The 16,692-nt window shown below is 34.4% G+C and overlaps 1 protein-coding gene across 2 annotated transcripts in view; it reads right to left on the reverse strand.

The window, feature by feature from the left end:
• TENM2 (teneurin transmembrane protein 2) overlaps nucleotides 1-16,692 on the reverse strand; it is a 1,539,571-nt gene that overhangs the window by 848,643 nt on the left and 674,236 nt on the right. For both annotated transcript variants that reach the window (XM_027606095.2, XM_027606096.2), the window contains one exon: nucleotides 1,554-1,829. In XM_027606095.2, the coding sequence (XP_027461896.1) occupies nucleotides 1,554-1,829 (276 nt within the window). The remainder of the gene's footprint in view (nucleotides 1-1,553; nucleotides 1,830-16,692) is intronic.

A 16,692-nucleotide genomic window follows, 5' to 3' on the forward strand; every position in this document is an offset into this window, starting at 1 on the left:
TATCAATTTGCATAAATTTTGTATAGATGGTTCCCATGAGACCACTGAGAATGCCACCATGGAAGATTTGCCAAAATACCTTGTTTAAAATGTGCCATAAATTCTTGGATTGCAAGTGATTTTATTTATTAGGCAATCATACTGCCTCCACTTAAATAGTATCTGACACACTCGGAGTTGAAAAAGTACATCAGTAAATGGATTCAATGTATGCCTTTATGAAAACTTCTAAAAGTAATTTCCTATCAAATAAGTGCCTTAGAGTGTTGAATGTGCCAAGTGTCAGAATTTTGTTAAAATTCAAAAGGAGTCAAGTACAGATTTTTCCTTGAGAGTACACCTTGATTAGCTACATGAACGGAGGCATAAGTAAGACACATCTCCTTGTCCCCACAGTAGAATAAATTATTTCAGAATTAAACACAAATTTAAATTCCACAAAGTGACATCTTTTTGAATATATGCGACTTACCCAGGAAATGATGTATTTTCAACACAGTTTTGAGATTAAATGATATTTAGCTACGCTTTCGCATTCACAACAAGCTGTCCGCCTGCAAATTTCTTTTTCTTTTTTTAAATGCAAGAAAATACTTAAAGCTGCTCTAGTAGAAGTTTATAATATTTTATATAAACATTCTTAACTGATCTGTTTGTAAACATTTTAATGGCAATTCTTTCAGCAAACACACAATATATTCATAACAAACCACAGAGCATTTGATGTTTTCTTCATAAATCAGCTGTACCTAATGCAATTTATCTTTTAAAAGATGTTCTTGACTAAACACAGTTCTGAGTCGCGAAGAAATCCACAAATAAGCACCTTATCTCTTTAATGGCTTGCTTAGGCTTCCCTATATTTACTGCTTAATGATCGGAAGCATTTAATTTTCAAAGTTTCATTAAAACCCATCTACAAAGCTGATGGATAAGCAATAGTGATTTGTGATAGAAGATGTGGGAAGCCATTAACCTACATAGGGTACCAAGGAGAAAAGTAAAGAGAGAAGAGAATACTTTTTTTGAAGACAAGTCTCTTCCTATTTGTCATTATTAAACTCCAGAGCATCTGTTCCTGGTTTGATCTTCAATACGGATATGAGGCATTGCCGCCTGGAAATGAAAGTCTAAGATAAGGTAGGATTCTTAAGAGATCTTCATGGAAAAAAAAAAAAAAACCAGGTTGCTATTTACTGGGAAGGGGAAATCAATACGAAGACCTAGAAACTTGTGGTGAGAGGACATCTTCTAGGTATAGGTCATAGTTTATCAAGTTGTCTCTTTTGCAATGTAATTTACTTGCTAATAAGACCAACTGACTATACCTGCATACCGTGTTATCGTCAAAATGTGATTTTAAAATTCTATCCTCATTTCTTGTGTGCTTGAGGTTTCCTGGTTTATTCTTCCCGAGCTCGGAGTGGGTAAACAAGGTCGATTTAAAAGAAAATGAATGGTTTTATACTCCTCTTTATTAAAAAAACAGGCATCCCAAACGCCACACTGTGCCATACCCAGAACATGAAAAGGTATTTAAGAAGCAGGCCTACCGTTCTCATCATCTGACTTATTTTCGTTGTCAGAATCGGTCAAAGTAAGGGCTGAGTTCTCACGACTGGACAGGCCGGAACTGCGTCTGGATTTTATCCCTCTCCCCCACAGTCTGATGGCGTGTTCTGGAGACATCCCTCCCTCTGTGTCGGAGTCGGCGTCAGACCCTGTGCTCAGAGAGTAGCCCTGATGAAGGATCCCCATGTCAGAACAGTAGCCACTTCGGTGCGGGGAGGGCTCACAGATTCCCAGTTCCGCAAGGGTGAAGTTAGTTCCTAAGGTGACAGCAACAGAGAGACTGATTACAAATTGTGAAATGCCTTACAAAGTGGAAATTTATTCTTACAAAGAGCAGACAGGTGTTTTTCCCCATCCAAAAAAATCTACCAGATTTCCATGGCATACAGGAATATACGAGCAAGAGTGTTGAGGATATTGGGGTAAATTTGAGAGCAAAAAAGTAAACATCTGAGATTAATTTTAACCCTAGGCCAGAATGCTCAGATTTTGTTTCAAAAATGTTACAGCATTTACTGTTGTCTAGGTAGCACATGTAGCTGAAAAAACATGGGATTTATAGTGATAGCGAATGTATACCAAGCGCTTACTTTGCTCTGGGCATCTTTTGTTTGGCAACTTCTATTTTACATTCTTGAGTTTTACAACAACTTTATGAAGAAGATAATATTATTGTAATCATTTTGTAAGGAAACTGAGGAACAGAGGAACAGAGAATTTAAGTGACTTACCCAAGGTCATACATCTAGATTGTAGCAAAACATGGATCTGATCCTTGAGCAGTCTGTCTTCATGTCAAAGAACCTTAATCCTCCAATAAATGTGAGTGGTGGCCGGGAGACCTGGGTACTGGTCCCAGCTTCCCACTGGTAAGTCTCACTGTGGCAAGTCTCCTACTCCTTGAGCCCAGTTTTCTCATCTGTAAAATCTTGGTATTAATCTCTTAAATTCCTCTCAGGATCACTGTGTATCTTCCATGTGATAATATACACCAAACTTTTAAAAAAAAATAAACTATGTAATGTATTATTTAATTCAGCATCCTAGGGATGAAGAGTCAGTCCTTATGTTTTTAAATGATTATCAAACAGTGTCTCCAACTTAAAACCACAAGTAGGTTTTGCCCATGGAGAGTGAATGTGTGCACAAATGGGAAGCAGAAAAATAGGCATTTATTGACCATTTATATGTTACCATGTGTTTGGCATGGGCAGACCGTGTATAGGCTTTACATCTCATTTAAATATCATAATAGCCCAGCAGTTTAGACGTTGACCATTTCCAAGGTCACTCCTAGGCAAGTGGCAGATCCAGATCCAGGATACACCTCTCATCTGCAGATTCCAAGCATCTGCACATTCTACAGTGTGAAACAGTCTCAATCAAAAACCAGCCTGGCAACATTTTGGCACAGTGAACGCTCTATCTATCTGTGTTCTTTACTCTTACAGTTTCCTACAAGAAATTTTAAACTTTCGATGCAAATTAGATGAAATCATGTGGTACATTCTATATACTGACATATAAAGCTGATTTATTTTTTCATCTTTAACCAAGTTATAGACAATGGGGAAAATGCAGTGAAGAAATGCACTTTTGTACTATTAGTGAGGAAAACCTTATAAATAACACCAAACCCCTGGTTTACTTTGTATTTATTGATTATATTAGGGTCATTCCCTATCAATCATATCTCCAAACTTACGATGTAACATAACTACTCTATGGTACTCCACATACATGGCATCATTTCTCAGCTTTTATTTTAGAAAGGGTTAAGCAACTGTTTGTATTAATGTCATGTGACTTTAATTTGTAACAGACATGTATTTTTATTCTGAGGTTTTACTTCCCAACTTTGCTACACGTTGAAGTCCCACAGCCTTCTTTAGTTAGCTGTGTAAATGGGATCAAACCCAATTTTACACATAATTGCCTCTGCAGAGTGAAACCTATTCATTGGAGAGCTAACCCAAGCAAAACTTCCTGTGGGGATGGGGTGATTTCCTGCTCACTGTGCAGGGAAGAGGGAAGTCCTCATGGCCACCAGCACAGTCCTAAGTGCTATTATTTATTCCCTGTGCACAATTTATCATGTTGTCTGAGATCCCTTGCCCAGGCACTCTGTTCCAGTTTGCATCCTTGGTAATTAGGTACTGTCTCATCATTGTACACTAAAGTGCATATTTTAGTAGTCTATAAAATGAAAGTTAAGTTTGTATATGTCTGATGTTACAATACTTTTCTATTTTTGTTTTCTCAGTCTTCAGTAAATGAATATGAGCATTCTCCCATCTTGTTTTTAGAGCTCATGTTTGCTCTGGACAGGCATGAAATACAATGTTTCCTTTTCCTACAATAAATGAAAACAAGTCAAACAAAAACACACATGTTTTTATTCCACATGTGGGAATTTTTAGCTATATGATTCCATTTGAAACGGAGTGTGTCTGTATTAAGGCAAATTTCCTGATGGTTTTCCCACATCTCATTATCGGGAACTAGCTTCAAAGACCTCCTCAGGAAAAGAGAAACATCTGTGTGAGGAAAGAAGCCTCAGTTTTAAGAGCATCCCATGTGCTTTTCAATCTGGGTACCCGAAGTCCTAGGCAATAAGCCTAGGGCATGGAAAGCCATGGAATAAATACAGTCCCCCTTCTTTGGTTATCAAATTTCCTTGATGAGAAGAAATTAAAGTATTATTTTTTCTGTTAAAACAAACTTGAGATCATCATAAATCAGGTAAAATTTGCACAACTTTTAAAGTAACCACAAATGTTAAGAAACGGCGTATTTCAAGAGTTTCAACTTTAAGTTTACAGCCCCATAAGCCACAAACAAGCAACATTGTAAAGAAACTTGGAGGTAAGGTACTGAATCCACTGGGGGGAAAAAGTAACTATGTTCACAATGGCTTATAGGAAGCCAGATTTTCACCTAAATTCATAACAGTTTCCTCAAAAATATTACCTTCTAAACTCCTCATCTTCATCTTCCAATAGAACCACAGTTCCCCAATGCTACCCATTCCTCACAATGCCTAGTTTGGTATCTTTTGTCCTCAACTAACTCAAAGAATAGAAATCTTAATTCTAAGTACCTGGGAGACGTTCTGGCCCAAGCATTTTCCAAGTTTGCTGGCTTAACATATGAAGCTGGTGAGCCACATACACAGTGGAAGGAAAAACGGATCTATCATTTATTGAATCATTCAACAAATATTCATTGTTCCTAGTGCTGTGCTAAGCACTGGGGATATAACAGTGAGCCTTATAAAAATGGAGCCTATGACATTTACAGTCTAATCAGGAAAGAGACATTAATCAAAGAATCCCATAAACAAAGTACAATTTAAAAAGTGATAAATACCATATAGGAAAAGGACAAGGAGCCATGAAAGGTTATCTAGTGATTCAACTGTTCATCCTCTCACAGCTTGGCCAGCAGATGTTCATCTAGTGGTAGACTCACTACTTGGAGGGACTGCGAATTTACTCCAGGAAATTATTAGGCCCTCTTCAGTTTGCTCTTACCATACTGCTCCCAAACATTCCCCTATTATACATTGATTTCCGACAAACGTTTTTCACGTAGTTCCTCTTACAGCACAAAACCCTCATGTCATACTCTTCTGCTCAGAATGTAAACAGCATAGAGGAGTTTTAATACCATGTCAACTTATTGTTTTGCACTTACTTTGCTCATTGATGGAAGGTTGATTTTGCTTTAATTCATCTTGTATAATTATGTCTTTATTAAGCTCCATGGCAGCTTTGAATGGAAGAGAGAGACTAGTCATTGTGTGATTCTCCAAGCTAAGATTTCTAGTGGAAAGCAGTCAACATTTCTTTCTTTCTCTACTTTCTTGCAGAAAGATAGAAAGTCATCATATTTCAGTATTCATATACTTATGTTTACCTTCTATCTGCCTCCAGTCTCTCTGATACCATATTAAAGTGGATGTGGACGATGTTTCAAATGCGTTTCATCTCAGGTTTTTTTTTTTTTTTTTTTTTTTTTTTTATGGTCGCTGCCAATAAACTGCCCGGTGTGGCCCCATGTTATATTATCAAGGCCAAAGCCACTATTTTTATTTAAAAAATCCATATTTATAGCATGGAATTGGAGTATAATTTAGGGTGTTGGGAGAGAACATTAATGTCTAAAAACTGTTAGGTGACCACGATAGCAGAACGCAAGTGTTTAAAAATGATTCTCTTGGTAAGTCTCTTTGTCTTTGAGTTGTCTTTTTCTTGACCATAACTTCAGTGCTTAACCCAGATCCTCTTCAGAACTTTTTTGGAGGTAAATTTGGCAAGAAATATCAAAAATCAGCCTTTGACCAACTAGTTTGGTTTGGGGACACAATTCAAAGGAAAGATATGGCAGCGTATTGTGATCATGGCTTTATCTCCTAAGTTTTTACCAACTTCTCACACTTTGAAATAACCTTTAACTAGGAGAAGCACATATGTCGCTAAGTCAGAATTATCGTGTCATGGTAATACCAGGGAATACAAATAGCACTGGAAATGTCAGCATTTGAACAGATTTTCTACTATGAGGGCAGGAAGATAAAAGTTAACTTAGTAATAGGGGAGCACAATATAGAAAACTTGTATTACCTAAATGTTCAGTATGCAAGTCCCCTGAATTTAAGAGATGAAATTCTACACATGGGAGCAAAAGTTGTTACAACATGAAAATGGTCACTAACAATCACTTATAAAATTAATCCCCACCATCCCCACCCACTTACTGCTAGTATCTCTTCTCATATCAACCACCCTATCAACATCTGTATCATCAGTTAGTTGCTGATAACAGAAAGTAATATGGTGCCAATGTGAGTTTAAGTTGTAAAGCTTGTAAAGATGCAGATTTCTGTGAAGTCAATACAACTGATGCTAAGAAACACTAGGATCATAAGCAAGGCCACATAATTACCATGATCTGGCAGAATTAACCCGTGAACAAGAAAAAAATGGAAATGCATGTTGGCGTGATGATGGCTTCTTCAAAAGATGACTTGATGGGCTTCTGGTTTTGGATCAAGATAGAATTCCCCATGTCTCTCTACTTGTCCACTAAGTACAGCTAAACCCCCTGGACAGTACATAGAACAATTACATAGAAAGAGTTTAAAAGGGGTCTAAAGAAGATAGACCTATTAGGATCCCGGGACCTGAGTAAGGGCCTGGTTGTGAGTTCCCTGGGGTTTCTTTTTGCCTTATATGCCCCAGACCTGGTGTTGGAGAAATCTGCAAATTAAAAACACCAGTGGAAGCAGGCAAAATAAGCCCAGAGTAAAGCCTCCTGTAAGTTAAGAGTCCTTCCGTACCTCCACAAACACCCCAGGGTGGAATCAAGTGATAAAGCAGAATTTCATCTCCATCCAGTAGGAATGAGCCTTCCGAGACACCTGACAGGAAGGTGTCTTTGGTGGCCATAAGGGCATCCTGGACTTCCATCCCCACCCAGTGGTAATGAGGCATCCCTTCCTCTCCCTGATGGTCTCAGAGAAGAATTAATGTTAAATCTAAATTCACCACCATCTGAAGGATTCATGGAGGAACTGTAAAGAGGTGCCCCCCTCCCTCTCAACCAGGTTGCTATCTGCAGAGCCCTAGTGAAGACTCTAAAATCCCAACTTGGCTCAGCAGAAAGACAGCATCCCTTCTCAATCCACACTACCGCTCACCCCCCATCCCCCATCCCCAGCCCTGCTTTGTCAAAGTAGGCCAAGTGGCCAACTTGGACTTGCACCTCCATCTGGCAGTCAAGCCTCAGTGTCCCATTTTTCCCACTGGCTTGGTGTCAGAGGAGGCCTGCTGAAACAGAAGATTTAAATAAGATCCAGATTTTCAAAACATAATACAAATAGCCAGGATACAATACAAAATTACTCATCATACCAAGAATCAGGAAAATCTCAACTTGAATGAGGACTGATAATTATTTAAATAAAAGGTTAATGAACAGTCCTTAGGAAAATTAATGAATTCATCCTTTTTTTTTTTTTTTTGCAAAATACAACTCTCTGTGATCATGCTGTAAAATTCAAATATAAAGTGAAGGATGTATTGTACATCCATGCAATTTTGCCATAAAATGTATATTATGCCTTGCACAAGAAATGTTATTCTTTATCCTTTTGAATAATTACAGCATAGTTGGAATAATAAATTGTATAAACATAAAATAAAATATACTATTGATAATCAATTTTCTTTTTTGAAGATAAAGTTGATTCTTTTTCAACATTGATTCCATTTTTAAGTGGCCTTTTTTCAGCGTCATTTATCCTAAGAAAAAGAGAATCTCCTGTAAATAAACATGGGCCACTTTCCTGAGCAAATGTTAGAGTCTATATTTTCAAGTCGGAAATGAGTATGAATTCCAAATTTTCCAGCAAGTATTTAAGAAAATGATATAAATTATAATGTTATAGTTCTTTTTTTATCACAGTAAGTGGAGTAATTTGATCTGATACCCTAAGTTTCTGCAACAGAAAGTTATCAAGAAAAATATGGCAATTATAAGTGATAATTTTTATTTTTGATTAATCAAAAACGTACCACCAAATTGTTACCTTATATTTAATATCAATACCTTATCTTGAAATTTGAGAAATTATTGATATGTTCAAGCTACACAAAATAATCACTTGCCAAAAACTTACCAATATTACCTAAAATATTATTTTCAAGCAATCTAAAATCTACATATCTATAAATGCACTGATAACAATTTTGAAAACTACTGAAGAGACTACTTATGAATTCGAATGTTTTATGCTTGTGTATACTAAAATTCTTCACATAAACTCCTTCTTAATGCCCTTCTAAAGTTCATCTGATTTTACATATTCAGATATTTTCCCAAATGTTGACAAAACTGTTCATGAAAAATCCTGTGGCTTAAAACTACAGAGGAGGTGTACATGCATTATTATTCATAAAATTTTAAGCCAAATGTTTATATTTCAAAAATTCACCCTAAGAATAACACTTTTCTCTCATGTATGGCTCCTAACATGTTAATATTTTGATATTCTAAACTTTCAGATTATTTTAAACTCTCCCTAAATGCATGATATGTCACAACTTTCATAATTTTTAACTAGGATCATTCCGGTGTGAATAAACACATTCTGAATCAAGGAAACATCAAAATAGCTAGTGACGACAGTAGAGTTTCCAATATCTTTGGTTTCTCTGTAAGCTTTATAACTTCAAAGAGAAAGGTGAATGTGGCATTCTCCTCTGATATGGTGGCCTTTTCACTGCTCCAGCCTGAACAAAGCCCGATTTGGAAAACCCAAAGCAGCCACAACAAAAGGTTCAGCTGGACTACTGCCAGTTCATAAATAGAAATGAAACACCAGTAACCTAGCTAGCTGGAGATTCTTTTCTGCTGATGACAATTCCAACCAGATAAAAATTGAATTCTGGTATTACAGACTATACCTATCAGTTACCCTATATAACAGCAGCATTACCAAGGTGTAGAGTCATCTGACCATGTCTGCAAACAAAAAAAAAAAAATTTTTTTTTTTTTTGGATAGAAAAAAATAAATAAAAGGACAATAGTGACTTAGCTGCAATAGTCTAGCTGTCCTCTGTTTGGGAACAACTACTAGATTAGCTTACATTTATGGAGGACTTCACAGTGTGGCAGGCACTGTTCTACATGCTTTCATGTACAGTTTTCAAATTAATAAGGATGACAGCCCTATAAAATTGTCACTATATAGGTAAGGGTTAAAGTGGGAATTCCAGAGTCTGTCTTAAAAATACTTGACCATAAATTCTTAGAATTATTTCTTCTGATGAGTCTCCATTTACTCATTCATAAAATAAACATAAAAATAGCACTCACCTTCATAGGGCTGTTGTGAGCAATGAATTAGACAAGGCAGGTAAAAATGCTCCTTAGGATATTGCCTGCCATAGAATAACTTTATAACAAACATAGCTATTGTGACAATCATCAGTTTACAGACGCAGAAACTTTATTTTTTAGTTATAATTCTTATAATTTAATTTATATAATTTATATTTTATATAATTTATAATTTAATTTATAATTATATTTATAATTTATAATTATAATTTATTTTATATATAGACTAATTTATATAATTTATATTTTAAAATTATAATTATAATTTAATTATAATTACTAACATTTTCTATTTTCTCTTGAGTTGATTTAGAAAGTTTGGGAAAAATCTATATTTCTAGGAATATGCTCATTTCATCTATGTTTTCAAATGAACTGGCACAAAGTTATCCACGTATTTTTGAATCCTTTTAAATTTCTGCTAGATTTGTAGAATGTTGTCTTTATTTTCATTCTTGATGTCACTTATTTGTGCTTTTTCTTTTTAAAAATGTTTTTTAAAATTTCCATTTGAGTATAGTTTACACACATTACATTAATTTCAAGTGTGCAGTATAGTGATTCAACATCTCTATGTGTTAAGCTCTGCTTACCACAAGTGTGGCTACCGTGTGTCACCATACACTATTACAATATCATTGACTATATTTCCTATGCTGTACCTTTTATTCCTGTGACTTATTCATTTCATAACTGAAAACCTGTATCTCCCACTCCCCTTCCTTCATTTTGGTCATCTTCCGTACCCCCTTCCTTCTGGGAACCATCAGTTTGATCTCTGTATTTATAGATCTGATTCTGCTTTTTGTTTATCATTTATTTTGTTTTTTAGATTCCACACATGAGTGAAGTCATACGGTACTTGTTTTTCTCAGTATGATTCATTTCACTTAGCATAATACCCTCTAGAGCCATCCACATTGTCACAAATGGCAAAAAACACAAAAACAAAAAAAGTGTGTGAGTGTGTACACCACATCTTCCTTATTAGAGATGCCATATGATCCAATAATTCCACTGCTGGGAATTTACCCAAAGAAAATGAAAACACTAATTTGAAAAGATATATGCATCCCTGTGTTTATTGCAGCATTATTTATAATAACCAAGGCATGGCAGCCGCCTAAATGTCCATCAATAAACGGATGTACTTTCTTTCTTTTAATTGGTTTCACCAATGATTGGTTCTGTCTTTCAAAAACCAAATTTTTGCTTTTCTGATTCTGTGTATGTTTTTAATTTATTAACTTCTACCCTTATATATAGAAATTATTCCTTTCCCCTCTTTTTAGCTTATTCAACTGTTTTTTCCATAGCTCTAAAATTTGAATCTTTATGTCATTAGTGTTCAGCCACTCTTCTTTTTTTACTATGAATATTTCAGACTATATATTTTTCTGTAAGCACCACTTTAAGCACCATTTTACTACATCTCTCAAGTTTTGATTCATAGTATTTTCATTGTTGTTTAGATCTAAAGATTTTATACATCTACTGAACCTATTTATTAAGTTTCCAAATGTATTGTGATATTTTGCATATATTTCTGTTTTTGATTTCTAATTTAACTGTATTTGGGTAGAGAGCAAAATTTTTATGTTACTAAATCTTTGAATAATTTTGAAATTTGTTTTATAGACTGATAAACTTTGTATGTATCTGAGAAGAACACAGGTTCTCTAATTACGAGTGTAATATTCCAGATATGTCAATTAGACCAAATTATTAATCATGTGTTCACTACCTCTATATGGTACTAATTCTTGTCTATCATTTGCTGTTTGCTTGTCTTATCACTAACTGAAAGATATGATAAAATTTCCTATTATAATGGTGTTTCTCCCTATAGTTTTATCAATATTTGCTTTTGTCTATTTAAGGCTCTATTATAGATGTATTTGGGTTTAGAATTATTATAGCTTTCTGGTGGATTATTGATTACCCATCAATTACTGATTATCATGACTATGTAGTGACTCTAACTCTAATAAACATTCTTGAGATAATAGCTGATTTTAGTATTAGTTATATTTTATAAGGACTTTGTCCCTTTCATCTAAATTACTATAGTTTATGACAGTACCTTTGAATATGTGTAGGATCTATAACAATAGCCCTTATTTTATTCTGGGTTTGGAGTATTTGTATATTCTCTCTTTTTTCTTGATCATTCTTGCTAGGGGTTTATCAATTTTTTCAAAGGACAAGCTTTTTGGCTTTAGTATTTTCTTTTATTGTTTATTTTCTATTTCTTTAATTTTTGCTCTTATCTCGACTGTTTTTCTTAACCTAACACTGGGTTTTATTTGTTCATTCTTTTCTAGTTTTTTTTTTTTCCTTTTCTAGGCTCTTGAGGTAGAAATATAAATCGCTGATTTAAAAACTATTTCTTAAACAATCAAGCCTAATAATCTTCCTATTCACCTATATCCCACAAATTTGAATATGTTGTACTTTCATTATAATTCAATTCCAAATATTTTCTAGTTTCTCTTGTACTTTTGTATCACATGGGTTACTTAGAAGTGTGTAATTTTATTTCTACATATCTGGATTTGTCTAGATTTCTTATCATTATTTATTTCTCACTTAAGTACTTGACGGACAGAGAACACCCTCTCTAGGATTTCCTCTTGAAATTCACTGAAACCTACTTTGTAGCTCAGAATACAGTATATGCTGCTGAGTGTTTCGATGGAAGATAAAGTGTATTCTACAGTTGTGTATAGAGTTCTATAAATATCTATTTGGTCAAGAGGAATAACAATGTTGTTCTCTAGATCCTTACTGATAATTTTGGGCTAGCTCTTCTACTAGTTACGGAGGAAAGGGTTGAATCTGTAACAAAGTATGGGTTTTTTCTTTCTCCGTTTACAATTGTCAATTTTTCTCCTCCTCCTCCTCTTCTTTTCTCTTCTTTTTCAAATTGTTATTAGACACATATACTTTTACATCTCTGGGGTGAATTGACACTTTTATCAATTCCAATACCCATCTTTTTCTCTGTAATACTGCTTGCCTTAAAGCCTATTTTTCCAATAGAAAATACTCAAGCCAGCTTTCTTAGGTTTACTGTATGTAGTAAACATATTGTACATCTATTTCTGTTCCTTTCAACTTTTCTGTGTTTTTGTATTTAAAAATATGTCTCTCGTAGACAGCATATATTTGGGACTTGCTATTTACCTGACAATCTTTTCCTTTTCATTGGTATGACAGTCCATTGATATTAATGTAATTATTGATATGGCTGGATGTAAGTTCATCATTTTGCCACGTTTTTTCTATCCATCCTTTTTTTACCATTCCTTTCTATATTTCCTTTCCCATCTTCACTTGGGTTAATAATTTTTTTAAAATTTCATTTTAATTTTTCTATTGATATTGTAGTTATCTCCTCAAATAATTTATAGTAGTTTCTCTAGGGATTATAATATGTATGCCTTGTCAGTCTATTCAGAGTTCTAATATGCTGTTCCTTCAATTTCTGCGATTTCATCATTTCTCTATTCTAAAAATTTCTCAGTCATTGCTTCTTAAATATTTACTTACTTGTATACTGTTTATTCTCTTCACTAATTAAACAAGTATTATCCTTCTCTCTAAATGTCTCTATTATATTTTTAATCTCTTTTCTCTCTGTGCTGTCTCTTGCTAATTTCTTCTTGCTATTTTTTCCAGTTGACTAATTCTCTCTTTAATTGTGCCTAATCTCATATTTACTGTATGAACTCAACTATTTTTAACAACAATTATGTATTTCATTTATAAAACTTACATAGCTTTTTAAATGTTTCTGTTCAGTTTTTCTATTATCATCTTAGTTGCTAATTTGCATATTATACATTTGAAAGTACAGATCCAACAAATTATAATGTTTTAGGACTTCAAAGATGAAAATTGCTTGTGTGTTGATTTGCTTTCTCTTAGTTATGAAGGTTTGTTTTCTTATGTACTTAATTGTATTTATTTTAGCTGACATTGGTTTATTTTAGTTTTTTAAAATCACAAGGGCCTCAGATGAAGATTTGTATTTGCTTCTGTCTAAGACATGTGGTAGTATTAATCACATACCTTTTTTAGGATTCCTGGTTAGTGCAAGAATCTCAGTTTCATGTCCCTCTTGCTCTAAGTCCAAGGTCCAATGTCCCAAATGCAGGTCTGGTATTAGTCCTTGCTCTCAGTGAAGACCTACCAGAAGCTTGCAGTTCAAGCTTCAGATTTCTGGCTTTAGTTCATTTTTGGTTTTTATTTTGTTTTATTTTAGCTGCTTGGAGATTTGCCTTACTTACTGTGAGGGCTATTTTTTTTTGCTTTGATCAAGCTATTCAATATTCCTATTTTTCAGTTTTCGCAATTGTAAAATGGAGGAAATTATAGCAGTTCTTGCCTCTGGGCATTGTGTCAGAGAATATGTATATTTAGAATATTCCAGAACAAAGTCAAAAGTCAATAAATATTAGCTATTATTAATATTACTATTACCATGTTACTAGTAAGCAAAGAAATACAAAATGATGGACATGATTCCCTTTTCTAATTTTTCCTACCTCTACACAAACAGAATACTTTTCCAGTTAAACTGTAGTCTATTTAGATATAATTAATGTTTATTCTATTAATTAAGGTAACATTCTAGTTTCTTAAAGGAAAATGGAGAATATTTGATTTATCAGTAAAGACGCTACCAACATTAACTAAATTTTGACAAAGACATGACATTTGCATTCTCAGCACTCATGAAGGTCCCTGTCTCTATCATGCACTTGATGTTTTGAAAACATTTTGACTTTCCCATCACTGAAGGATTATTCTAGATCTCAAGAGTTAATTAACTAATCTATAGCCTGACATCGTGTGAGATGGATAGATTGCAGTCTATCACCAGGTGAATATATGTACAGCAGACATTTTGTTCAGTAACTAATCAGAGTCTACTTTGTAACCACAAATATTGGGGAGAAATGTTAATGATATACTCTTGTTTGTAAATCAATTCCTTTAAATCAACTGCTTCATTACCAATTACTGCTAGGATTTAGATTCTTGTTTAAAACTATGTTAAGCATCCAGACACACAGCTTGTAGAGAATGGCAAGACCATAGTTTCCTAGTGCCTGTTAGCATCATTAAACAGGGAGAGGATAATTGAAACTGAATCAAGAGTTTTCCTTTTCTTCCTTTCCCACCTTGCTTCCTGTGTTCCAAACACATGTCGTAGGTTACAAGTACATGTAAAGCCTTAATTACATTTAGCATCTGGCAGCTGTTGACTTACAGAGAGTTGTTGAGTCACATAAACTCAAAGTCAAAAGGAAATTCAGGAATAGAAGGCAGAAGCTTGCTCAATGGAGTAAAAAAATCTTATATCATCACAGCTGAAATACTCTACCATCAGCACTATTATGTTCATGGTGTGAGTGATGCTGTAACTAATCAGTTTCGGCAATACCAGAGACTAACTCGCCACTAAAATACTTCATTCCCAATGTGGTTTGAGCCATCAGCTAAAGGGCCTTACAAGCATTGCTTTTAACAAGTGATGGATTCATTCACATACAATGGAGACAACAGCTTTACAAGGATTTTAGCATATCTAGAGGCATCAACTGGTAACTCTTTAAAAACAAAATCTTCACACTATCCACTCAAAACTGTTACCAAAGTTAGATGTGTCAAGTAGTTTAGTTTATACACTGCTTACTTTTGGAGGAAATAAGTCTCCTGAGAAACCAGCAAGAAGAGATACAAACCTTTAATACTGTTCGCCATTAGCCACATATTGGCAATTTTATGAGTAGAGAATTAATAGAAATAACTGCCTTGGGTCTTAATAGAGATAGACCTCAAAATCCAATTGTCAAGTTACAAAAGCATAATAAGAAAAATATAATGGCTGCTCTATGTTGTTTTTAGATACATAATACTAACAAGATAAATCTGAACTGGAAAAACATACACCAAATTCTTCATAGCAATTATTTCTGTCACTACAGAGAGGAGAATGCAGTGGTTGGGGAGGGAGTAGAGGGAGGAAAGAGGATTTGAAACAAATTTGAGAAAATATTAACACTTGTTAATTACAGGGGATGAGTACTGTGTACTTTATTCTCTGTACTTTTCTCTGATTTAAAGGTTTTTTTTCTAAAAATTCAAATAATTGAAAAATAGAAGTCTTGGACAGTCTATTTTTATCACATACTTAAAAATATTTGCAAAATCATAATTTTTCTATTAAGTCATGTCATTCAACATTTTTATGGTTACATTTTGAAATAAACTACAAAGAACTGCCTCTGCTTGCATGTCTATTTAACATCTAGCCAATCAGGAAGAAAGTTATGAAGCAAAAGTAAAAGCAACCAATAGATAAATAAACCGATACATCCATACAGTGGAATATTTTTCGGGAACAAAAAGAAAAGAGCCATCAAGCCATGAAAAGACATGGAGGAAACTTAAATGTATATTACAAAGTAAAAGAAGCCAATCTGAAAAGTCTACATACTGTATGATTCCAACTATATGACATTCTAGAAAAGGCAAAACTATGCAGACAGTAAAATGATCCGTGGTTGCCTGGGATTCAGCAGGGAGAGATGACTATGTGGAGCACAGACAATTTTTAGGGCAGTGAAAATACTCTGTATGATATTATAATGATGGACACATGTCATTTTACATTTGCCCAAACCCATAGAACTTATAGCATCAAGACTGAAGTGTAATGTAAACTATGGACTTTGGGTGATAATGATGTGCCAATGCAGGTTCATCAGGTGTAATAAATGTTTATTTATCACTCTGGTGGGGAATGCTGATAATGGAAGAAGCTATGCATGTGTGGGGGAAGGAGGTATATGGTATATCTCTGTTCCTTCCCCCTCAATTTTGCTGTGAACCTATAATTGCTTTAACAAAATATTCTTAACTTTTTTAAAAAAAGCACATGCAAACAAATCATTACATGACAGGTATACTGCCAGGAAACTGATGTACTCTTCTCCCTAGGAGAAACACTCTAGATCCTTGTGATTAAGAACACACCAGAAGCAAGTAATCCAGAATCTGAATCCCTATTCCACCACTTATGGTCTGATGATGTTCAAGTTAATTAGTTCCTCCACCCTTGATCTTCAGTCTCCACATCAATAAAGTAGGTTTAATAATATCTATATTCATAAGGCCATGGAGACCGCTAACTTCATGGGAGC

This window comes from Zalophus californianus, chromosome 5 (genome assembly GCF_009762305.2).
Source record: "Zalophus californianus isolate mZalCal1 chromosome 5, mZalCal1.pri.v2, whole genome shotgun sequence".
Classification (NCBI taxonomy): domain Eukaryota; kingdom Metazoa; phylum Chordata; class Mammalia; order Carnivora; family Otariidae; genus Zalophus; species Zalophus californianus.